Genomic DNA, 25916 nt, shown 5'->3' on the forward strand with positions numbered 1-25916 from the left:
CCCGCCCGGGCGGGGTCAGAGGCAGCAGTTCCGGGTCGGCGCCTGGCCGGGCGGGGCGGTACCATGACCTCGCTCCGGGCCTTCACCTGCGACGACCTCTTCCGTTTCAACAACATGTGAGCGGCTCCCGCCCCGGCCGCGCGCTCGGGGGGAGGGGGGCTTGGTCCGGCGCGGGAGCGGGTTCGGTGTTGGTAGAGGGGGGGATGGGAGCTGCCCCTGCCCGGTGGGACTCCGCCGGGCCCGGCCCCCCCTCACCCGCGGCAGCGCACTCGCGGTTCTGGGCCTGCCGCCTCCCCCCGGCTCCGTGCCGAGCCGCTCGGTCCCGGCAGAGCCCCCGCCGCCGCCCGAGGTGGGTTTCCCAGCCGCCGTGGGAAATCTGTCTGCAGAACAGAGAGTGAGCCGCTGACATGTCCCTTTATGAGCTGGCTCCCGGAGTGAGCCTGGCGGACGCTGGCCTGTACGAGAAGGGACAGTCCACAGAAGAAAAAAGAGCAGGAGGACTTGTGGCACCTTAGAGACGAACCCATTTATTTGAGCATCAGCTTTCCTGAGCTACAGCTCACTGCATCGGATGAAGTGGGCTGTAGCTCAGGAAAGCTCAGGCTCAAACAAATGGGTTCGTCTCTAAGGTGCCACAAGTCCGCCTTTTCTCTTGGAAGTGTGTTGTTTGGAAGTAAAACCTAACCAGGTAAATATTCCACGAGAAATATATTTTGTAAACCTTTTTAAAGTTTAATCTGTTTTTACTTTTTTACAGTAATTTGGATCCACTTACAGAGACTGTATCCTTATTAAGGTTTTCATTTTACTGTACATACAATGTTGGTATCAGCAGCTTTGTTTCTTCCCATTATTGTAGTTCTTATTACTACACACATCTAATGTACCCAAAACTGTAATATGGTCTTTACTAAATTTATCCAAATTAGGTAAATTAATTTACAATAATATGTAAGTTTCAGAGTAACAGCGGTATTAGTCTGTATTTGCAAAAAGAAAAGGAGTACTTGTGGCACCTTAGCAACTAACCAATTTATTTGAGCATAAGCTTTCGTGAGCTACAGCTCACTTCATCGGATGCATACCGTGGAAACTGCAGCAGACTTTATATATACACAGAGAATATGAAATAATACCTCTTCCCACCCCACTGTCCTGCTGGTAATAGCTTATCTAAAGTGATCATCAGGTGGGCCATTTCCAGCACAAATCCAGGTTTTCTCACCCTCCACCCCCCCACACAAATTCACTCTCCTGCTGGTGATAGCCCATCCAAAGTGACAACTCTTTACACAGTGTGCATGATAAACAAGTTGGGCTATTTCCTGCACAAATCCAGGTTTTCTCACATCCCCCCCACCCCCATACACACACAAACTCACTCTCCTGCTGGTAATAGCTCATCCAGGAAGTGGATCTCTTGTGTGGACTGGACCAGGCTGAGGTTGGTGGTGGGATGGAAATTGTTGAAATCATGGTGGAATTCCTCAAGGGCTTCTTTTCCATGGGTCCAGATGATGAAGATGTCAGGCCCTACGCTACCAGCACTCCCAGCTACCTTCGAGACACCACTGACTTCCTGAGGAAACTACAATCCATCGGTGATCTTCCTGATAACACCATCCTGGCCACTATGGATGTAGAAGCCCTCTACACCAACATTCCACACAAAGATGGACTACAAGCCGTCAAGAACACTATCCCCGATAATGTCACGGCTAACCTGGTGGCTGAAGTTTGTGACTTTGTCCTTACCCATAACTATTTTACATTTGGGGACAATGTATACCTTCAGATCAGCAGCACTGCTATGGGTACCCGCATGGCCCCACAGTATGCCAACATTTTTATGGCTGACTTAGAACAACGCTTCCTCAGCTCTCGTCCCCTAAAGCCCCTACTCTACTTGCGCTATATTGATGACATCTTCATCATCTGGACCCATGGAAAAGAAGCCCTTGAGGAATTCCACCATGATTTCAACAATTTCCATCCCACCATCAACCTCAGCCTGGACCAGTCCACACAAGAGATCCACTTCCTGGACACTATGGTGCTAAGAAGCGATGGTCACATAAACACCACCCTATACCGGAAACCTACTGACCGCTATTCCTACCTGCATGCCTCCAGCTTTCACCCTGACCACACCACACGATCCATCGTCTACAGCCAAGCTCTGCGATACAACCGCATTTGCTCCAACCCCTCAGACAGAGACAAACACCTACAAGATCTCTGTCAAGCTTTCTTACAACTACAATACCCACCTGCAGAAGTAAAGAAACAGATTGATAGAGCCAGAAGAGTTCCCAGAAGTTACCTACTACAGGACAGGCCTAACAAAGAAAATAACAGAACGCCACTAGCCGTCACCTTAGGCCCCCAACTAAAACCCCTCCAACACATTATTAAGGATCTACAACCTATCCTAAAGGATGACCCAGCACTCTCACAAATCTTGGGAGACAGGCCAGTCCTTGCCTACAGACAGCCCCGCAACCTGAAGCAAATACTCACCAACAACCACATACCACACAACAGAACCACTAACCCAGGAACTTATCCTTGCAACAAAGCCCGTTGCCAACTGTGTCCACATATCTATTCAGGGGACACCATCACAGGGCCTAATAACATCAGCCACACTATCAGAGGCTCGTTCACCTGCACATCCACCAATGTGATATATGCCATCATGTGCCAGCAATGCCCCTCTGCCATGTACATTGGTCAAACTGGACAGTCTCTACGTAAAAGAATAAATGGACACAAATCAGACATCAAGAATTATAACATTCAAAAACCAGTCGGAGAACACTTCAATCTCTCTGGTCACGCGATTACAGACATGAAAGTTGCGATATTACAACAAAAAAACTTCAAATCCAGACTCCAGCGAGAAACTGCTGAATTGGAATTCATTTGCAAATTGGATACTATTACTTTAGGCTTAAATAGGGACTGGGAGTGGCTAAGTCATTATGCAAGGTAGCCTGTTTCCTCTTGTTTTTTCCTACCCCCCCCCCCCGCCCCCCAGATGTTCTGGTTTAACTTGGATTTAAACTTGGAGAGTGGTCAGTTTGGATGAGCTATTACCAGCAGGAGAGTGAGTTTGTGTGTGTATGGGGGTGGGGGGGATGTGAGAAAACCTGGATTTGTGCAGGAAATAGCCCAACTTGTTTATCATGCACATTGTGTAAAGAGTTGTCACTTTGGATGGGCTATCACCAGCAGGAGAGTGAATTTGTGTGGGGGGGTGGAGGGTGAGAAAACCTGGATTTGTGCTGGAAATGGCCCACCTGATGATCACTTTAGATAAGCTATTACCAGCAGGACAGTGGGGTGGGAAGAGGTATTGTTTCATATTCTCTGTGTATATATAAAGTCTGCTGCAGTTTCCACGGTATGCTGCATCCGATGAAGTGAGCTGTAGCTCACGAAAGCTCATGCTCAAATAAATTGGTTAGTCTCTAAGGTGCCACAAGTACTCCTTTTCTTTTTGCGAATAATATGTAGGCATTCCTCAGAGCCTTACATTTCCCTCCTGCAAGCCAGCCTAACCTTTAATTTCTCCTAACATATTTAAAACCATTTTGTTTTATGTTGCTCTCACGTAGACTATTTCCTGGCTTATCCCTACTCTTCTCTTAAAATCTTCTCTTAAAATCTGGGTGGGAGACCCAGACATAGGAATCTACTTTGTCTGAGTAGAAAGCTGGCCATCCAATATACTGATAAAAGGAAGGTATAAATGCAACCGATGGAGCTAAGACTCTCAACAGACAGCACGTGCTGTTCAGTGCATGCCATTTCAGTGCTGTTCTGTGGCAAGCCATATTCAGTCCAGCATTGTGTACTGAAGAAAGTAGTATTGTCAATTAGCTGTATACTTCTTAACAAGAACTCTGTAGTATGGGATACCTTTTTACCTACAGTATCTGGCTCACTGGCCAGAGTATTTTATTGTTGCAGAAGCACCAGGTGGAGAGCTAATGGGTTACAGTAAGTGGAGTATTGTACACTTAGTGTGACAGCTTATAATTTTTAACCATTTAAGATTCTATTGCATTTTAATACTTAGGGGCTATAAATCAGATTTCAGTTCACTTCCTGTTTTTTAATATTCACACCAAACTGGAGCATTTACTGCTAACACCACCTCAGAGATGTTGAAGGGCATTTCATAAATTATGCAGTTATGTTTTGTGGTGTTGGTCCTTGTGTGGCAGTGACGCAGGACTAATGCTGAGCTCTAGCAAGACACATGCTTAATGTTTCATTTGTGTAAGTCTTTGCAATATCAGGGCCTTTGTCATTGCACTGGACCTTGGCCTACCATCCTTCTGCTTGCATGTGAGGGGAAATGTTATCCTTTTGTTCACACTCTTGCCTTTAACAGGACACAGTCAACTGGATTTATTTTTTTAAATTAACTAATTTCAGCACATTCAGATTTCTCAGAGTGCCCTCCTAATAGAAAGGGTTGGGGTTTTTTTGGTTAGTTCCTTAAAACTGTTTTTCTGCTCCCCTACTGCATTTATAAGAGGCTTGTGGGAGGGTCTGAGAGCAACACTACCTAACATGCTCAAGCCTGCCTCTTCCGCCCCTCCCTTTTCCTGTATACATGCCCACCTGCTTCTGCTTCACTTTATTCAGTTCCTTACATAGCAGTGAGAGTGAGTGGTGTCATTATGGTAGTGCATGAGACAGGAAGCAGAAATGACCCTTCGTAAAGCAAAGCTGGTCAGGCACAAAGTGCTGTCAATCACATTAAGTAAAGACATTGAAAAAACCAGAGAGACACATTTTTCTCTAATGACCCCATCTGTGCAGAATTCACTCTCCTGGGGTCTTGGCTTTCTGGTGTCAGACTGGCAAAATTCCCCATGCTCTAAAGGTTTTTGTCCCCTAACAGCAGCAATATTGGCCAGGGACATGACTGGCTAGTCTCCGCTTCAGGGGGTCTTTGGGCTTCCAACTACTGTCCCTTGACTATAACAGTCCAGAGGACTGATTGAACACTTATCAAAGTCTTACCATAAAATGTATCCCTTGAAATTTATGCTTCAAAGACAGAAGCAATAAGCTTAGCTGAAAGTCAAGCATGAGAGTCTTGCAGGATAGTGTCTGGAGAGGAGCAGAATTACAGGAAAGCAGTTTTCCCAATTTTTCTAATCTCTTTCAGTTCTAGTGTTCTAACGACCTGATCTTGCGAGGAGCTCTACCCACAGACTATGTGAAGGACCAGGGCCTTGGTGATTAGGGTTACTAGTAACAGTCAGAAGTACACAATTTTCCAATGGAAATGTGATTGTTTTTTTTGTTTTTTTTACGTTGCCTGTCCCCTGTACCGTCCAAATGAGGCTTGTGCAGTTAACTGTAGTAAAACCATTTCATTCCATCATTGTGAAACACCACTACTGCAGTCTTCACAGGATCACTAAAACATTTTGGCTTAGAAAGCAGTTTGAAATAAATCTGGGCTTTCCTTTGCGGGGACGTCGCTGTGGGGATGGGGTACGTTAATTCCAGCGTGCTAGTTAAGTGCTCCTTCCATTTGCAGTAATGGGTAAAGCTGAAGGCTCCGTGGCCAGGGAGGAGTGGCATGGGCATGTCACTGCTCTCTCTGTTGCGCCCGAGTTCCGCCGGCTGGGTTTGGCCGCTAAGTTGATGGAGTTACTGGAGGAAATTTCAGAAAGGTGAGCACCATGTACAAATTCTAAGTAACTTTTTCTTGTGTCCCAGAAAACTGACCTTGCTTGCCCACTGAACATGTGATGTTCTGATTATAATTCCCAGTGGTTACAAAGCGCGAGGTTTAAATGATAGCTGGCAAATATTAAGACATTCCTTAGCTGTTGTTTCTGAGTGGCAGCCGTGTTAGTCTGTATTCGCAAAAAGAAAAGGAGTACTTGTGGCACCTTAGAGACTAACCAATTTATTTGAGCATAAGCTTTCGTGAGCTACAGCTCACTTCATCGGATGCATGCATCTGATGAAGTGAGCTGTAGCTCACGAAAGCTTATGCTCAAATAAATTGGTTAGTCTCTAAGGTGCCACAAGTACTCCTTTTCTCTTAGCTGTTGTGAAAGCCTATTTGTGGGGATGAGAGGGAAGAAACTCCAGGTCCCTGTAAAAATTTCTTGTCTGGGGCAGAGAGAAGATTCCCTTCACAAAGAGTCAACTCTTTTTCCTGTGGTGCTCACAACACTGTGTGCAGTGTGCAGACAGGGTGGGAACTGTCCCTGCCTCAAAAAGCTGACTGTATGAGAGAAGTAGAGAAACAGATGAAATCTGTGAGGCTGCTGAGTTTACTGCTCACAGTTTTGTTTTGTGTGTGTATTGGGAATGAGATTGTTTCCCGCTGATGTGATCTGAAAACACTGGAGTCTTTTTTTAAGAGCAGATAGTGTGATCTTTCGCTTAAAATCTCTACAAAATGATCACGACACAGCTTAGCGATAGATCAGATAACCACTGTCTAGGATAAATATACATAATGCAAGGGGAAAGGTAAAACTACATTTTTTTGCAGAGCTGCAGTCGGCAGTAGAAATACAGAAAATAATTACATGGATGACTAAGGCTCATTTCTAGTGTACAGGACTCTCCCCTTTCTTGTTTGAGAGATGAGGCTAGCAGGGAAAGTTATTTATGTAGGTCTTTAAATGAATGGATAAAAAAATCTGCTCCCTCTCTCCTTCTGGAGTGCAAAATATATCAAATAACTCACCCGGTGTTTCTTTGGTCACTTGTACACAACTCAACTCTGCAGAGTTGTGCATTGTGTGAAAGCCTGAGATTGTTCGTGTGGCTAGACTCCTCAGTTGTACCTCAGAAAAATACATCTGCCTGTAATATAAATAAAAAACACACCTTTTATCATCACTGAATAGGATGTATTCTGTGCAGAATCTTTGAAAGAATTTGTTTCTCTTCTCTTTGATTATTGGCAGTAGATTCATCATATTATGAAATGTATTCTTTTGCTCTTCCTCATTGTTTTTTTTTTTTCCCTTCACAAAGAAAGGGTGGGTTTTTTGTGGATCTCTTTGTAAGAGTGTCGAATCAGGTTGCAGTAAATATGTACAAGCAACTGGGCTACAGTGTCTACAGGACAGTACTAGAGTACTACTCAGCTAGCAATGGGGAGCCTGACGAAGATGCCTATGGTAAGTACTTGGTTCCGTAAAAGCAAATCACCACATACGTGGAAAGCTCCAGGGTTGTTAGCTTTATTTTCAAAAAAGTAAAGAAAACTCAGACAGTTGCTTATCAAGTACACACATATATACCTTTGGATAGCTCTTTAAAGAACAAATCGGACTTGAAATTACACTTCAGTTACAGAATTTGATTTTCAACAAGTTATACTTTGTGGTATTTATTGTATCAACAATACTTCTGTTTTGAATGGTCCTCATTATTAATTGATACTTACTCCTTTATTCCAATAGATAACTTGTTTAAACTACCAAAACGATTTTGCCATTATAACAAGTACAAGCAATGCCTTCTATAACGATGGTTAAAGTTCCTGTTCTAATCTCTCTTTTCATATGCACAGAACTTTATCTAGCAAATTCATCTTGGGCTGAAATTATCGACGCTTTGCCTCACCGCAAAAGTGAATTTATTTTATAAACAGCAGCAAAATTGGTTGAGTATTTCTGCGGGGATTGAAAAATCCATTCACTTAATCATCAGTGACAAGCAGAACGCTTTCCCTGGTTCAGGATGAGTCCTTAGTCTTCAGTTTCTGCAGAATGTGAACTTGTTGTGTCAAGTGGTTGTGAAGATAACCTTCCAAATGTAAATGAATGCGGTGCTGTCTTCCTGAGACTACAGACACATGCTGTCTGAGCACTGCTAATGCCACTTACAGCTTTTCCAAGCAGCTGAAGCATGATATTGACATGATCCCTGTCCTTTTTAGGGTTACTGTTCAGAAACATGTGGACAGCTGCTGAAGCTGACCAGAACTTGTGTTAATTTCACTCTGCTGCTGCTTGGGAAAGCTGTAATGAGCAACAGATGTGAGGAATAGCAATTCACAGGGGAAGAGGACCCAAAAGAAGTTGGGACAGGAGAGCACCTGACACTCCCAACTTTCAAACACCCAGTAGCCAGGGGCTGATATGAAAGCCCTGAACCTGGGAACCAGCTCCTTTCCAGCTGGGAATGGAGAGGGCTGGGCTTTTTACTAGTTCTATTCGGGGGGTGGGGGCTAAGCCAGCCATTCATATTTTGTTTGGCCTTTCAATAGCAGATGCTGGTAACCCTTTGAAGCCTTGCTTTTCGCAGACACCCTGATCTTAAAATTGTGAATGTTTAAAGTCAGGCAACGATAAATGTGTGCCTTGGAACGGTTCTGTGAACGCATCTGTTAATGATGTATTCTGCTGCTGATGCTTGTCGGTTCCTCAGGCAATGGAGCCCTGGATATTCTTTTCTATTAAAAAACAAAAACCCACATTGATGATAGCTCAAGTATAGTGATGCAAGCACTCAGTTTGAATATTATCTTTGTTTGCTCCCAGAAGTTTTACTTGGCTGCTTTGCACATGTTGTTTTTGTTCCTGCTTTGTTACATGTAAATATAGGTAATGATTTTATTAAAGTATACCGTAAAATACAAAGGAGGTGGCGGCTCACATTCTTGGAGCAACCTTACATCCAGTGTTTACTATTTTGACTTTAATATTGCATTAAAGCTAATATTTTTGCATCTAATTGTATTTTTTTTGTAGCAGTCTTATAGTATTGGAATTTCTCATAAAAGATTAGCTTTTTTATTCTAATCTACAAGAACATTCACTTAACATGGGCTTGTTTAATGTTGTCTGTCTTGTAGTAGTAACATTTGTGTTTGTCAACAGATATGAGGAAAGCGCTTTCCAGAGATTCAGAGAAGAAATCAATTATACCATTACCTCATCCTGTGAGACCTGAAGACATTGAATAACTCTAAGCTGTGGTTCTCAGGCAATTTACCAAAAATAATGTTTATGGACAATTTAGAGCGCAAAGAACATCAAATGTTTTTTTTTTTAAGGTAACAGAAAAGATCTCGGATAGATGAGGAGGAAGAAGGCACAGTCTTAAAAAAAGGAGTTTAGGCTCAGTTTTTACTTTTCATAAAGCCCCAAAAGAAACAGTAGGAAGTGTACAGTTAATTGTTTATATTTTGATTTCCCCTTGTTGTTTATAAAAAAGCAGACAAGTTTAAACATTCCACCATCATGTTTTATACCACATATTAAAACTCAGTGATGGAAAATATCACTACTTCCTCTTACTGGGCCTGAGAATCACAGCTGCAAATGTTCTTTTTTGTTCTAACAGTTGAAGCTCTAAGGGTAGATATGAAAAAGATGAAGTGCATAATAAAATACAAATTCAGTGTGATACTGGTTTGTGTAAAGTTGATCCATGGCTTTCTCTCACACTATTTTATGTCATGTTCACATGTTTTGTTGTAGCCTTCCTTAATTAGTTTTCTCATTTAAAAATCAGCTTTGGCAGAAAGTGGGATATTGTGCATAAGTTATTGATTAGGCCAATTCAGTTCTGTGTGTGTACTGTACAGTATTATTGGAGGTAAGTCAGCAATGTATTCGCTCTTTACAGAAAACAGATTCTCTTGGCCTGTAGAAGTCCTGAGATCAGAAAAGGTGGCGCCATTTGTTACCAAGCTAGAGTAGCAAGTCCTTTACTCAAAAACGAAAACTTCAGGCTACAGTCTAGTTGTTATTTTAATACTGTGCTCAGCGGCGGAGCAGTACTTTTAACAGTTCCTCCTTGCAGATTTGTAATTGATGGAAAGTTAAACAACTGACAGAAGCTTTGTGTGGGTGCTGTAATGTTTTCAGGGACTGAGTTTCAGTTGAAAGCTCTAGAACATCTCCCTCATGTGGTTAACAGGTCTGTGGTTCCATCAGAATACAGCTTGCTGTGGATAGTCATGATCAGTTGGGATTCCTCAGGTAATTTTAGCTAGGTCCAAAGGCTTGCATGCCATAGGAAGCTAGTGGAAAGCAGAGCAGTAGGGCAATATGTGTTTGGCAGTTTCTGTTGCTGAAGCGGGAGGCAGATGCAGGCCTAGGCTAAGATCTTAATCATATGAACCTCACAAAGTGTTTTTGGCTGGTGTGCTGCAGGCGTGATTTGTTCTAAGATGAGGATTCCCATACTATGTAGCTGTGCTTTGCTCTGTTTAGTGAGAGGCGGGAATAAGAAGTGAGCAGGAATAGCTAAGTCGTGTTCCCAGACTTTTTCCACAGAAAGATTTGAGTAATACATGGAATTTAGTCTGATCATTGAAATAAGCCTCTTTCCTCAGAAGTAGGGAACAAAGGGGAGATTGGCTTCTTGAGGCACAGAAGGGTCAGTAACTCCTCAACTCCCCTCCAAGTTGCCCCTACAAGAGTTACAAAACATATTGGTCGCTTTGGGCGTTACATTGTATGTAACAGTTCAAAAGAAGTGACGTTCATTCACTGCTAGTGTTAACTGTAGAGAAGATCAAACTGTTGGAAGAGAACAGAATCAGGTGTGTTTTAACATGCGGAGCTCCAGGCGTCCTGCAGCCTACTGTTGCATATTAAAGTCTTATATTAGAAGATAATGTAGTATATAGTTAAAATCTACAAAGATGTCCAAGAGCTTTGTCTTTGTTAAGGCAAAGAGTGAGGCAGAGAAGTTTTAAAAAGCCAATTTTTAGAATATAATGTGATGCATTTGACATAAGCTAGCTTAACAGTTTCCATCTGAAGGTATCACCCCTGTTTTACAGAGAGGTGAAATGACTTTCCCGCAGGCCTACAAAGCAACAGTTGGGAATAGAATCCAGCTTTTGAGTCCCAGGACATGTCTGTGGCAATCAATGCACGGGGGGTCAATTTAGCAGGTCCAGTAAAGACCCTCTAAATCGACCACAGATTGCTCTCTGGTACTCCACTGGAACGAGAAGCATAATGTAAGTCGATGGGAGAATGTCTCCCATCCACCTAGCGTAGCGTAGACACTGCAGTAAGTCAACCTAAGCTACGTCGACTCCAGCTAAGTTATTCATGAGTTGTGTAAATTAGGTTGACTTACCCCCATGGTGTAGACATGGCCCCAGTCCAATACCTCCCTGGGAACTTCTAGCTGAATGGAATATTAAACTCAAATTTACCTTTAGCTTTAGAGAGAGGGTGGGCAAATGTTAATTTTTTTCAGTGAGTTAAATATCTGCACACTGGCATATAATGAAAGGGTTTTAAGCCCCCTTTCAGAAGGCTTAGAAAACAGCTGGACTGTATGTGTTCCATTTCCAGCTACTGGGATTAGCGAATGTGAAAAGGAATTTAGGGAGAATTTAGAAAGTGTTAAACGAGGTTCATCCTTAGTCTCCTAGGAAAGAGGTCACCTGCTTGGAGCTTTTCTAACAACTTAGCAGTATTAAAAAGTTACTCAAATACATTTATTCAGTCAATCACAGATGAAATATTGTACAAAAATCAAATGCACAGAGGGGAGGCGGCGGCGGAGAAATGCAGCGTTAGGATTCACTCTCATCAATGTCATTGTCTGGAGCCATCTCTTCAGCCTCATTTTCTTGTTGCTGTTTCTTCCAAAGTTTAGCCATAGCAAGCAGTTTGAGGTTGGGCTGGTTGGCAGCATCTTCTGGAAAGATATAATCATAGTATTCCTCCCAGCCAGCGTCGGACTAGAAAAGAAAAGTACAAGCCCCAGGTTAGTTAGTATTTAGTCTGAACGCATGCTTTCACAGTAAGTTGCTGGAGTACTCCGAATACTCCTCTCTAACAAGCATGGCAATAAGGACTAAATCAGAACTGAGGTTTTTAGTCTTCATTCATTAAATGACTGCTAAAACTAAAGAATCAGTGGGGCATGGAGTCCACTGCCCATTAATGTTGCTGCTTCTCTTACATGTAACTAAAAGGGAGAATGCATACAGAACAGAGATTTGAATATACTTCCTTAGCTTTATTCTCAGAAATAACACCATGCATATAGTTCAACTACATTAAGTTTAGTCTCATAGATGTATTATTATAATGTATTGTACACAAACAACTTTCTGTGATTGTAGGTGGCATTTTATTTTCCCACCCTTTACTCTTACCCCATCTTCAGCCTTTAATTTTCTTCTCTTCTTGACTTTGTCTGGCATAAGTTTATCTACTCTCTCTCTATTACAATCTGTTCCAAACTCCTCTTCAAAGTTTCTCCAGGATTCCAGAAGCATGAGTCTCTCCTCCTTCTCTTCGCAGTTTCGCATTGTTTTATTAGCCTCTTCATATACCTGTCTGCATCTTATCAAGCTCTCCTCTTTTCCTGCAGAAAGTTCAAACTGAGCAAAACTGATCCATACCTAGGGGAAAAGCAGAGCAAAATCTAATGGAAATTTCACTGTGAAAACGTCATTAAAATAAAAACCAGGAGGATGTGGCCAAGCTGGAAACCATTTGTTAGTTTCAGCACTTTTTCAAGCTTTGTAAACAACCAGCTAGACAAAACTCATGTCAGAGTAAGATTTGGTTAAGGCCCCATTTTAGTACTGAAGAATATTCTGATTTTACAGCAGAGTACCATTGTCAATGGTTGTTTTTTTTTTTTTTTTTTTAAAGAGGGAAGTGATTTCAACAAGGCTGAAGGTCATCTTTGCAGAAATCTTGTACCAAATCCTATCTTAGAGACTCCACATAATTATAAGAGGGGTGAGACTAGTGTTTTGGTTCACTCCATCTTTGGGCTTTCTACTCAATTTTCTGCCAGTTTTTGTAGCCTGACCATAAGAAACTGGATTAACACTCCCAATTCATTTTCTGTAAGCCACTTAGTTGGTGGCAATTATTTTTGGTCATAATAAACCTGGCTGAATTTAGTCAAATTATAGATCTAAATCACATTGCTAAGGCTGGTCATTTGTCACAGCATCTGCAATTTTTTGAGCAGTTAAAAAAGAGGCCATGGCTGCTCAGAAGAACAGATGAGCTTCTGCAGAACTGATTTAGTTTTTTCTTTTTTAAAATTAATTATATAGCCATTGTGGGGTTGTCAAGATAATCATTCAAATGTGGGAAGCCTAGGAAACCTGGCAAAAGAAGCAGTGCTACCTCTAAGTCCTGGTAACCCAGGGCTTCTGCAGTGTGATCCTTTTTTTAAATAGAAAGCTATAAAGACATCTCTTATCTCTAAACGAGTCATTTCACAATACTAACCTTTTCCCTTACTTATTTCCAATGCCCTGAGTCACGAAAGTCCCCACAGAATAATGTTGATAGCTACTTCAGTGGTATGGCATTTTAAAATTAACTGAGATTCCTTCCCCAATGTAGGATTCTGACTCTGGCACATAAAATGTTGGGAATCATTAAGAAAGGGATAAATAATAAGACAAAATATATTGCCTCTGTATAAATCCATGGTACGCCCGCATCCTGAATACTGTGTGCAGAGGTGGTTGCCACATCTCAAAAAAGATATATTGGACTTGGAAAAGGTTCAGAAAAGGGCAACAAAAATGATTAGGGGTATGGAACGGCTGCCGTATGAGGAGAGATTAATAAGACTGGGACTTTTCATCTTGGAAAAGAGATGACTAAGGGGGGATATGGTAGAGGTCTATAAAATCATGACTGGTGTGGAGAAAGTAAATAAGGAAGTGTTATTTACTCCTCCTCATAACACAAGAACTAGGGGCCACCAAATGAAAATAATACACAGCAGGTTTAAAACAAACAAAAGGAAATATTTTTTCACACAACACACAGTCAATCTGGAATTCCTTGCAGGAGGATGTTGTGAAGGCCAAGACTGTAATAGGGTTCAAAAAAAAAAACCCTAGATAAATTCATGGAGGATAGGTCTATCAGTGGCTATTGTCCAGGATGGACAAGGACTGTGTCTCTAGCCTCTGTTTGCCAGAAGCTGGGAATTGGTGACAGGGGATGGATCACTTGATGATTACCTGTTCTGTTCATTCCCTCTGGGGCACCTGGCATTGGCCACTGCCGGAAGACAGGATACTGGGCTAGATGGACCTTTGGTCTGACCCAGTATGGCCGTTCTTATGTATGATCAGTTGTGACTACACAAACATTACCTTGACATGCTGTGTCCGCTGAAGCAATCTGCGGTAAAGGTTTCTTGTTTTCTCATACTCTTCTTGCTCAATTTCAAAGTCAATGTAGGATTTCCAAAGAACCTGAGAGAGAATGGGTCAGTCTTAGATCAAAACTCTTGAAGTTATGATTGTTCAATGCACTTCATAATACAAGCCTTAAGAAGTTATAGAGATCACCAAACAGAAAGGTAGCCAAATAATTTTCAACATTAAGGCAGTACTAGGTATTACTGTCACACATAATATCACCTCTAATCTATAGCTCTAGAGGTAAGGGTAACAGGACAAAGGCCAAAAACCACTATCACAAACAAGGGAATCAATAACTGGTTCTGGGCTGAATGAAACATTGGGGTTCCAAGAGAAAGTGATGACATCAAATCATTAGAATTTACAGGGAGGAAAGAGGCTGAAAAGAGATTTAAGAGGCAAAGAGTAGGAAAAACAATGCAAAGACATGAACAATGAGGCAAAGTAAACCATTTGATGCTCTGCTTGCTTTTGGACTGATTGAAGAGAGGATGCTGGAAGACCACCCTTGATATTTCAGACACAGAAGCACAAGATCACAAATGTGGGGGTCGGGATTTTTGCTCTAAGGCAAAACTTGTGGCTTTGTGAGCTGCTTACACTTATATGGAACATTTAATATAATGAGAAATGTGGTGGATTATAAATTGCTCAACAGACACTATCTCAATAATGGGAGCATTGTCCAAATTGAAAGGTGAGCAGTAGAAATAAATGGGGGAGACATTAATTTGCCATTGCGGTACTTAACTTGAGGCAATAGGAACTGGAGAGCAACAACATTCCAGGTATGAAAAGAAGGAGGGACGTAGTTGTATACAATTAGCTTATAAATGACAGCTTAGGCCCATGAGGAGAGAATATGGAGAACTTGAACAGACATCCTATAAGTAACAAATTATTTGAAGATACCCTAGAAGACTGACCAGCTATATAAGGATGAAACTACAAAACACTGGAGTGCAGCCTTAGAAAAGCCATTATGTGCTAAGCAACAGAAATAGACAGGTAAGCTGTAGTGTCCAAAGCATCTAAACTGGTAAGAACAGAAGTGTGAGCTATTTTATTTTACAAATATATGTATTGCACCATTTATTTGTGTGTGTGTGTGTATATATATATATATATATATAAAAAGCAAACTTGATATTATGCAACCCTGACCCTAGCATCCTCATATCGAATACTACGGCAATATATTTCAAAAATAAATAAATGAATAGTTAATCTTTGGAACTCATGGCCACAAGATATTGAGGCACAGAATTCAGAAAAGAATTAGACACATATAGAATACCCAGTTATACTAGCTAGGATGAGATATAAGTAGTGTCAACTCTCATGCTACAGACACAAGCCTATCACAAACTGCTTACATTAGAAAATTATTCTCTTAGGCATGTTACACCACACTTGTTTATTGTGGACTTATATACCACCTGCTGAAAATGTAGCTGAGCACTGTCAGAAATTGGATGCTGGATTAGATGGACCACTGGTCTGATACGCCAGGACAAGTCCTATGTTCCAATTAGCACAGGGGTGGGCAAAGTATGGCCTGTGGGTCCAAGCCCTCAAGCTCCCACTGGGGAGGAAGGTCTGGGGCTGCTCTGTGCATCTCCTGGAAGCAGCGGCATGTCCCGCCTCAGGCCCCTATGTGTAGGGGCAGCCAGGGGGCTCTGCGCTGCGCGCTTCCCCAAGCACCGCCCATGCGGCTCACATTGGTCGGGAACCACAGACAATGGGAGCTGCAGGGGTGGCGCCTGCGGATGGAGCAACATGCAACAGAGCCGCCTGGCCACGCCTCTGCGGAGGAGCTGGAGCAGGAACATGCCGCTGCTTCTGGAAACCGCTTGAGGTAAGTGTCACCCTGAGCCACCCCCTGTGCCCCAACCCCCGCCCTGATCCTCCTCCCACCCTCCAAACCCCTCGGTCCCAGCCCAGAGCACCCGCCTACACCTCAAACCTCCCCAGAGCCTGCAGTCGGAGCCCTGATCCCCCCCACCGCACCTCACCCTCCCTGCCCCAGCCTGGAGCCCTCTCCCACATCTTGAACTGATTTCTGGCCCCACCCCGGAGCCTGCACCCCCAGCCAGAGCCCTCACCTTGTCCCGCACCCCAACCCCAATTTCGTGAGCATTCATGGTCTGCCATACAATTTCTATACCGAGATGTGGCCCTCAGGCCAAAATGTTTGCCCACCCCTGTATTAGCAGGTTAGTTGATTCCCCCCCCCCCCCCAACCATCCAGTGTGTTGAGGAATAGGTTACTTCAGAGTTCTTCATATACTCCCTTACCTCTGGCATGTCTAACCGAGGTTGACCAATAGCCAATTCGTATATTGCCCGGGCTCTGTCTGTATCACCAAGAATGGTTTCTAACTCAGCAAATTTAATCCATGATGTGCAGTTTTCAGGTGTGAACTCTAGGAATTTTTCATACAGTTTCCGGCAGCGATCGAACTCCCGCAGTTGCAGCTCCAGTTCAATGTAGCCTTTAAATAGTTTGTTCTTTGGGCATTTACCTATGGACGTTCCCTGTAAAATGAAAAAAACAATAACTGCTTATGCCATCTCTCTGAAGAAATGCTTTTTTCAATGTCCATTTACTGTTCAGTACTAGCATTTAAATTAATCTTTGTTTAACTACAATTTCTGTAGACTACTCCAATCAGGACTAGTGTGAAATCTAACTAGTAATGATTCAGCCAGATCATTACAAAACTAACGTGCATAAAGTATCTAAGTGCTCTGAAGACAGAAAAAGTATAACTTGTTGCAGACAGTGTTCACGTGTATAATGTTTCTTCATGAGACGACGTCACTCAAAACTGAGCTTACGCAAATGAGTGCTTCATCTTCTGAGTCTTGAGACTGTTACCATACAGACAAAGTGGCTCCAGCCTCTAATCCTCTAGGTAAGGGGTCCATAAATATATTCAGAGTGTGAACCACATCTTAATAAATATGGTCTCAGGGACCACCTCCCCTCCTACTCACACTTGCACAACCGCTTTTGGGTGCCTACAGTAATAACTACCAGGACAGGTAAGCTTAGAAAAGTACTGAATGTATTTTAGCTCCTTTTAATTCACTTTAGGAGCTGAAAACAAGTAGAACCACCACCACCATGTGCCCAGCCATGATGGGTAGCATTCAACAGGTAGCATTCTGTGATTCATAGTTTGAGAACCTCTCAGATTAAACAGGTTCAGTCAGATAGGAGTGCTTGAGGACAGGAAAGAAAGGGCAAGCCACGTGCCTCCTGCATTATCGGACTGTTATATTGGAAGAACAAAACTCACGCCCCTCCCCAATCACTTTTGAGGGAGGCAATGAAGGCAAGAATATTCAAATATTCATAAAATGCACCCAGTAGCTTAATCTCTGCCCATGAGCTAACGTAACTGACTTTTTACACCAAAGTCCACACACTCCCTCAATATAGTCCCCCACAAAACCTTCCTTACACTTGGGGTTTTTCTACTTGGGGTGTGACTCTTGTGCATTTTCTATCAATATACTCACTACAAATCAAGGAAGCCATAAGTCAAGCTAGCATAAGCATTCAAGTCACATGTATTACCAATCAAGTCATCCATTCCAACAAATGACTACCCATGCTGCACCCACCCAGTTCTTTCCTCCATTTCTCCTACCATTACTTTTGTTTTATCCATATTAAGCTCCAATTTGCTGTCATCCAAGTCCTAATTTCACACAAATACTGGAAAAGCAAAGACCCCACACCATATGGGTCCAATGAAAATGAGGCAGAACAGTGTGTTATCTGCATACTGATGACAACTCAAAAGCCTATCTCTCCACATGGGTGTGTGTGTGTGTGTGTAAAATCTTCAATCGAAAACAGGCACAGTTTTCCTAACATAACCAAATCAAAAACAGGTCTTTGAAAGGATCAAGGAAATCTAAGATTTCTAAATGGGATCACAACTACCTCTTTAGAACCTACTAAATCATCTACCCCCAAATGGGAAGGTTAGAGACAGTGATAATTGGTGAGACTCCCAATGTGAAGAGACGGCATCTTGAGCAAAGCCCTAACAGCAGCACAGGACAGATGGCAGACTGTCCTGCAGGGAGGCATTAACAACTTCACAATGGACTTAACCCTCTACTTCATTTTACCAGCCAAGGGCAAGAGTCCAGCTCAGCAGGCAAAGCTCCCCCAGCATTTCAGTGATCAATCTAGCACACTCAGCCAAAGAAGACATTCATATTTACTCCAAGCCTGCACTGCCACTGTAAAATACAACAAACCTGATCTGTTTTATCTGCAAAGAAACAGATGTCTCTTCACACCAAGAAGAGTGACTCCGTCATTACCAGACTAGTTTTCCCTCAGTCACAAGTAAAATGCCTCAGTTTTTAACCAAGACTACTGGAAAACTAAGAGTGGAAGGAAAGGGAGAGATTTTCATTTAAAAGGGTCTTCTGTCAAAGCCAACTCCATCTTTGGAAAGGCACTAGTGTGTTACTATATTTGGCAAAAGGGCTTGATGCAGTTTCTTAAGAGACTGTCCAAAGTCCCTAGTATCGCTTTAGCTAATATTCTGGATGTTGCACTCAAAACTCCCAGGAAACAAGGCCTGTTACATGGATGCTCAAAGTTCTCACAGATCAAGGGTGGTTTTTAAATGTTTTCAATTTCTATACCAATTAATACTCTTTAAGCACAGAAAGCTGATTCTCTGGCTTCTCAGCCGAATGCTTTCCAGCTGAAACAAGTGGAGCTCCATTATTTCCATTATTATTATTATCCAAACCTCTAAACAAAGCCATGCCTGCCTTTACAATACGCACAACAACATATATGGGATACATGCAGGTCTCCAATAGGCGTAGGCATTTTGATTTGCTTTGATGAGTTGTAAAGAGGAGACTTTTTCAAAATTCTTTCAACTCTTGTTACCCCTAAAATTCTTAATTTCCTAAAACACAATTCAGTAATTACCCTCTTGTCTTCCTTTACTTACCAAAGCTCTTCTGGCAAATGGAAGATTTTTCTGTCTTATTTCAAACTGTGCATACAACAGCCACATTTTGGCAAATGTAAACTGGAAGAAAAAAAAATCAAGACACATTTGGCTTAGATAGATTCTTAGCAAATAATGCTACTTATGTAGTTTCAGAAATTATTTCAGTTTTTTACTGATTGTGTAGAGTCAAGTAATATTACTGTAACTACATGGATAGTCTTATTTGAATTAACATTATTATTCTGATTAACGGGTGAATGTTACACAATCCAAAACAATTTATTATGACAAAAACAATTTATTCATGACTCTGATAAGGTGTTCACCCCACACTGGCAGAGAAGAGGTTAATAGAGTCTAGGGAGGCTGTGTGGGAAGCAGCCAATTAGAGGGAAACTATATGGGTCAGCCTATCAGGGCCCAGCGGGCTCACATAAAAGGGAGATGCAGGGCAGCAGAGCAGATTCAATTGGTGTTGGAAGTGCAAGGAGTGAATACTGCATCTTTAGCAGGCTGAGACCTTGGACAGAGCAACTGCTGACAGAGACCATGGAGCAAGAGGAGCTCCTTGTTAGCTTCCAGGACTGAGCAGCTGAGTGTCCTGAAGAAGGTACTGGGGCCAGGGAGACACAGCAGCAGTGAGAGGAATAAGAGGGCTGGGACCCAGAGTAGTGGGTGGGCCTGGGTCCAGCCCCTGTTGCCACTGGGGAAGTGGTTAGACTATAGAACTGAGATACCACTCCCAGAAGGGGGGGAAATAAGGATAGTGACCTGGCCAGAGGGCCGAGTCATGAAGAGGACACTGTAGTACTTGGACTGAAGCCAGTTAGCAGGTGGTGATGACAATGGGCAGGGCACCACCAGGAGAGGGTACACTGGGTAGCAGAGCTAATCCCTGTGATGGCCAGCAGGAGGTGCTGTGCTGGTGAGTGAATCCATGACAGTGACTGGCAGAAATTGTTCTCCCATAGGAAGAAAAAAAGCTATAGTTTGCAAATTAAGGCTTTTGAGATATATCTTTAAGAACTAATAGAATGCATAGATTAGGACAATGCCACAAGGGAAGAGGAACTGACACACAACTGTTTCCAACAGCCATATACACACAAACTAAAATTAATTTCTTCTTACAAAACCAATCAAGTTCGTACTATCTATACTAGAAAAAAAGAAAATCAAAAATGTAAAGTCTTGAGTCCAAATAGACCAGGCTAACATATGGAAGGTTCTTCTTTAACTATAACATTAAACTTTTTAAATTTAAAAGCAAAACAAAAGGTACATCCACATTTTCTCTAAGTCACAAGTTCCATTTTGTGAAGCAGAATAGCATCTTCCCTCTATTTCACTAGTAGCAGCTTTAAAAAAATTTTTCCCATTAAACAAGGAAACAAGGCTTGTATGGGGACAATATTAAGCAAGTCATTAATATGCTAGACTGTACTTTGATTGCTGTAACAAGGTGAAATAATGTGTTAACTTAATGTTCTGAGAAAAGAAGTGAAAAATACCCCAACAACTACAATTCCTATATTAGGAAATACAAGTAACACATTTGGCCTGCTGTTACTCATACACCATAAACACCTACCAAATTTCTATTAGGCCCATGTAGGCAGCATTTACTGATTAAAAGATCTCCTTTTTTTAAATAAGGGACTAGAATCCATTTCATAAAAGGCAGAAACAAAATGCAGAGAAAGGAAAAAGTAGTGTTTTTATATCTAACATGATGCTGGAAAGGAACCTAATCCAAATCCAGAGTAACACTCTCACTCATATTCCAGAACAAAGACTACATGACCTGTGCACAGAATCACCAACATACCCACTTCTGTGGGTCTGAGTCCTGCATCCCCTGCTGACTGACAAGGGAACAGTTCAATTGATCTCTTGTTACCAGGGAGGAGCATGTAGACCTGGGCAGTATAGGGGTAGGTAATCTCCAGGATTTTGAATAGTGTGTTTTGAACCATTCTGGGTTTTGCACTGGACCCATTAGAAAAGTCATACCTTTTTGTGGGGAATGAGTTCCACACATGCTTGATATACTTGTCTGGTTCGTTCTGGATCCTGAAAGGACAAGCAAGCTGGGTTAAATATTCTATTCAACATAAACATTACCAAAACTAAGGAATTTGTGGAGGAGTAGGTTTAAGGCTAAATGTTTAGAACTGTGCAAACTAAACTTTTTTTTTATACACACAACTCGCCCATCCATTTGTGTGCACAAATCTAAAAAGCTGGCCCTTCAAGATTTAATATTAGATTCAAGAGTACAGACCACTTTTTAGACCAAAGTATTATGGTAAGGGTTACAGACCTTTTACCCTCATAGTGGGAATATTTTTGTAGAAGAATAGCTAAGATGCTATGTAATCATATTAAACAAAAAACTTTAAAGCAACTACAAAATGATTGATTATAAACATGGAAAAGGAGGTTCTATTTCCAATAGTAATTTATATCATTTACTCAATGTCCGAGGCCAGAGTAAGAAGGATTTCAGATATTCCCTGCAAGAGAGTCATTTTTAAAAGAGTTCTTTTACTGAATTTGAAAATGCTACCACAAAACGTGAATTCAGACAACAGCCTGCCATGAGTAATTTAGCTAAGCCTGAGGTGGCTTGGTTCTACTTTTCTATACCAATAGGTTATCAGTACGGATTGGGGAAAATGTTGAAGGATGTACCATTAGCAACTTCACAGCGTACTTCTGCAAAATGACTGTTCAATTCATGGCAGATTACCAGAGATAGGCATATAATTTTAAATGTCTATTCTAAGTAGAAAGGTTAATTTTTCAGAGAAAAACAAACAACAACTCTACCTAGAAAGTCAAACCCCATTTCAGTTTTGAAATCAAATGAGCCAGTATATTTTTCTTATTTAATAAGAAAAACTCAGAACCAGACAGCAATTTAGTAGGTCACAGACAGATGTGGAAAAAGAGGAGACTTATGTTTTTACCTTTGCCTCCAGTTCTTCATACAATGCATAGTTGATCCAGAGATATATGTATCTCTTCCAATGTCTCTTCTCTTGAATTGGTGGAACATTGGCAATGGCTCTTTCATAAACTTCACGTACGGTATCAGGATCTGCATCACTTTCAACCAACCGCAAGTAATCAAACCATGCGTCGTAATTGTGGGGATTAGCCTTCCAGAAAGGGATAGGAGATCATTTCATTAATGCAATTATAACACAGGTAACTCTCCCTATAGTTTAAAGCAGAATTGTGTAAATCTGTAAACTTGTACATCTAGGTTTTTTAAATTAATCACTGAAATATTAATGAAAGGTAAAAATGTGTGTGTCTAAGTCATGTAGGCATTTTTGCAGATTTTACTCAGATTCATGAGGGTTAAATGAAGAAACTAGAGTGGAAGAAGAATTGTCACCATTGTATAGCTTCAGCAATTCAACACCCACACTTAATAGAAAGTGGGCATGCCAGATTTTTCCCCACCACCCAAACATATTTAGACAGAACTAAGATGTTTTGTAAATGTCTGTGGACAAGTATACGAACCAAATTTAAATCTAATAACTGACTATCAGCAATAGTGCTATTTGAAAATATAGTAACTATGTTCCAAAGTAACAAAATCCTGGTTTTGATTTATATTTGATTAATTGGGTTGTCAGGCAGGCTTCAGTCTATGTGATATTATAAGTACTAAGGGAAGTGAGGAAGACAATCAAACTAATTTCATTCCTTCCCTCAATCTTTCCACTTAAAAATTTGAAAATATAACTCCTCCATTGCATCAGTTTCTTGGCAACATCATAGTGGATAAAGAAAAAATTTAATTCATATCCTAGCAGGTAATTTTGGAATATGTCAAGTTAAGGGCCAAAACACTGATCATGAAGCGTAGACCCCAAAGCTGATAAATACCCAGAATGTTTAAGTTTCTAGATGAGAGGGAAAGTTGTCAGGTTTAACTATCAGTGAGACACATTAAATATTTAAAGCCAGTATGCAGTTCTAACCATTTAATAAAAACCCAAAACCAAACAAACCCAAGATTAGCTGGTTTTTGTTACACTTTCTATAGTTAATGTAGTGGAACTGAATCTATCCCACTCAACTGACATGTATCCCCTGTAGCCCAATTCCCATTAAATCCAACAGCTAGACGTTTTAAATGCGGTATGAGGAGCTCCAGATAAACTGTTGTATCACTTGCAGATAAGTTACGATTAAATTAAAAAGTCAATGGTTTCATATGACCAACACATGTCCTTTAAAAGCAGTGCCTCAATACCATGAGACACACGAGAACCTCGTTCAGCACTGGAGATTGGAAAGTGTACCCAAGCATGTTTACACATCTGTAAGCCTCTAGATTAACACTTACCTTCACTTCCTCTTCGTACTGGAATCTCCTTTTACTGACAATAATGTCTTCAATGCCTCTTCTGTCTCCATACTTTTTTTCAAAGACGGTGTAATTTTTGAAGAGTTCTTGGGCCTCCTGTTTCGGAATTCTATCCAGGGCATATTTGTAGATCACTCTCACCCTCTCAAACTGAAAACATGAATACATGACAAATCAGAGTGATTTGTACTACATTTTATAAAACATCTCCTTTCTTCCGGTCTCCGTAATCCATAGCTAGTGGTAGATTAGTTAGGTAAAGGCTATTTCAATCACTCCCTGAGTACACAGCAACTTTCAAACATAAATGTGGTGTTTTTATCACAGGGCTAACATGCATTCTTTCATGAGCTCTGTGAGGAGTAAAACTTGGAATAATTGTATTACTACCATCAATTAAGCTGATATATAACTTTCAACACTGCAAAGCATGGCATTGCTATCAAAGAAAGGAGCAAAATCAAAAGCCACTAGCATATTGAAAAATAGGCACCAAATATCTGATCCTGCACCACAGAAGTAACTGGGAGTTTCCCCACTAATTTAAATGGGAGCAGGAGCAGGCCCAAGGAGAGGAAGAGAGAAAAAAGCCTTTTACCTAATATACAGGAAAACCAGAGATGCAGATGCCTCAGTGGGTTACTACAGAGAGAAAATGAAATGGGGAATACAGCAGAAACACACTCTGGACTACTTTGTTGCACAGTAAGTGTATAAGCTTTAAAAACATATCAAGATGCTCTAGGTCAGGGACTTTGTTTGTAGAGCATCTAGCACCATGAGGTCATAACCTGATTGGCCTCTAGATGCTACCACAATTTTAATTAATAGTAACATGCAAAACTTGTTTTTCATATTGCTGTTAAGTCAACAATCATGATATGACAATGTTAAAAAAACATAACTATAAGCCACAATCCCTGCCTTGCGCCACTAATAAAAACCTACAACAAGCACCTATATGGTAACATCTAAGGGGCTGGAAATCTGACAAACAAAGCAAGGGTCATTGATAGGAGATAAAAGGATGCTTTGATGGGGAAATGTTTTATGGCAAGCAGGGTTCACACAGAAGGAATCTAAAACATCAAATCAACAAGAGAAAATTGTACACTAAGATGTAATGTAATATACCATTGGCTCTAAGTACTGTTTTTCCTAATGAAACTTCTCTCCAGTTTATACTTTTAGACTGAATCCACGCTTTATAAAAATCTGACATTTAAACCAAGAGCAATGAGACACAGCGTATCTTTACAGGGTTCTTTAGGCTCCCTAGCTTCCTAGCTTATCACAAAAGCTCTACAAGTGGGCAGTGTTTGGTGTATACCAGAACTGGAAAACATTAGGAGTTAGAATGAGGAACATGGTATGAGGTACTGTACACAAATCTGTGCAGAAAAGTAGGTACTGAGCCAGACTCTCAGCTGGAGTCAGTGAGTGTAAAACCATGCTGATACACCAGCTGAAGATCCAGCTCATACCAGCTATAAAATGTTGTTAATTTGGGGTCCTATTTTTTCCCTGTGTTGGTCCCACACTCTCTCTCTTCTCTCGTTTAAAGTTTCAGGCTAATTCTTTAGTGGGTGGATTATTTATTTATTTATAACTTTTAGGATGTTTTTAGCGTATTGTTACTAACTCTCCAGGTGGGACACATTTTTATCCCTGTAAGTTTCTCATATATTGGGTAAAAAGACAAATTTCGGCCATTATTAGAGCCCTGTGCAGATAAAAAATTTGTATCCACATCCAATCCACAAACATGGTCTGCAGATATCCACAAATTTGCAGGGTTCCTGCCATGATCCTGCAGAAACTTATCCATGTGAGCGTTCCCACTGAGTTAATCCCATTAGTTCATGTGCATAAGTGTTTGCTGGATCAGAGCCCGAGTCTCTTGATGGCAAGCAATAGTATCTTGCAGAGAATAAGTTTCCCTTGATATCAACAAAAAGCAAATATAAAAAACCAGCCTCCTTGTTACTACATTCTGAACACGAGTACGAAGAACTCAGTTAAGACACCGAGAAACTACAGCCAAAGAGAATTCTAAATGGCACAGAGGACAATATTCAACAAGAAATCTGCATTTTTATATTCGTTCAATACACTTCAAGTCCTTACTTCTTTCTGGTTCTCCTCAAATTTTGCAAAGGCCACAAACAAATGCTCATTCATATGTTCTTCTCCAAAGAACTCCACTGCTCTCTCATACACTTTTCTTCCATGGGCAAAGTAACTGTGTTTCTCTTCAAAGCGGGCGTACTTGATCCAATTCTTAACATCAGGGTGCACAATGACAAGTATAGAAATGTTAAGAAAATGGCAACAGTTCTCCATTTCAAATTCCATT

General features: G+C 41.2%; 2 protein-coding genes across 3 annotated transcripts in view; one reads left to right on the forward strand and one right to left on the reverse strand.

The window, feature by feature from the left end:
- NAA20 (N-alpha-acetyltransferase 20, NatB catalytic subunit) lies at positions 1 to 9432 on the forward strand. 2 transcript variants are annotated; one of them, XM_073339787.1, is made up of 6 exons: positions 3 to 116; positions 758 to 782; positions 3915 to 4005; positions 5567 to 5702; positions 7030 to 7175; positions 8883 to 9432. In XM_073339787.1, the coding sequence occupies exons 1-6, from the start codon at positions 64 to 66 to the stop codon at positions 8966 to 8968; spliced, it is 537 nt and encodes a 178-aa protein (XP_073195888.1). In that variant the 5' UTR covers positions 3 to 63; the 3' UTR covers positions 8969 to 9432. The 2 variants fall into 2 exon arrangements, with proteins under 2 accessions (XP_073195889.1, XP_073195888.1); XM_073339788.1 differs by lacking the exon at positions 7030 to 7175 and having other exon boundaries at positions 1 to 116.
- CRNKL1 (crooked neck pre-mRNA splicing factor 1) overlaps positions 7223 to 25916 on the reverse strand; it is a 28361-nt gene continuing 9667 nt past the window's right edge. The window contains exons 6-14 of the mRNA XM_073339786.1: positions 25688 to 25866; positions 23540 to 23710; positions 22143 to 22334; positions 21184 to 21243; positions 19168 to 19248; positions 16469 to 16708; positions 14120 to 14221; positions 12137 to 12385; positions 7223 to 11716 (exon numbers count right to left, since the gene is read on the reverse strand). Of these exons, the coding sequence (XP_073195887.1) occupies positions 11549 to 11716; positions 12137 to 12385; positions 14120 to 14221; positions 16469 to 16708; positions 19168 to 19248; positions 21184 to 21243; positions 22143 to 22334; positions 23540 to 23710; positions 25688 to 25866 (1442 nt within the window). The 3' untranslated portion in view covers positions 7223 to 11548. The remainder of the gene's footprint in view (positions 11717 to 12136; positions 12386 to 14119; positions 14222 to 16468; positions 16709 to 19167; positions 19249 to 21183; positions 21244 to 22142; positions 22335 to 23539; positions 23711 to 25687; positions 25867 to 25916) is intronic.

Source organism: Lepidochelys kempii, chromosome 3 (assembly GCF_965140265.1).
Source record: "Lepidochelys kempii isolate rLepKem1 chromosome 3, rLepKem1.hap2, whole genome shotgun sequence".
Classification (NCBI taxonomy): domain Eukaryota; kingdom Metazoa; phylum Chordata; order Testudines; family Cheloniidae; genus Lepidochelys; species Lepidochelys kempii.

Excerpts from the sequence above, each read along its gene's own strand:
- NAA20 (XM_073339787.1), top strand. The coding sequence starts at position 64 with ATGACCTCGCTCCGGGCCTTCACCTGCGACGACCTCTTCCGTTTCAAC. Across the intron at positions 783-3,914 it reads TGGATCCACTTACAGAGACT|TATGGGATACCTTTTTACCT; the intron begins GTATCCTTATTA and ends AGAACTCTGTAG. Across the intron at positions 5,703-7,029 it reads CTGGAGGAAATTTCAGAAAG|AAAGGGTGGGTTTTTTGTGG; the intron begins GTGAGCACCATG and ends CCCTTCACAAAG.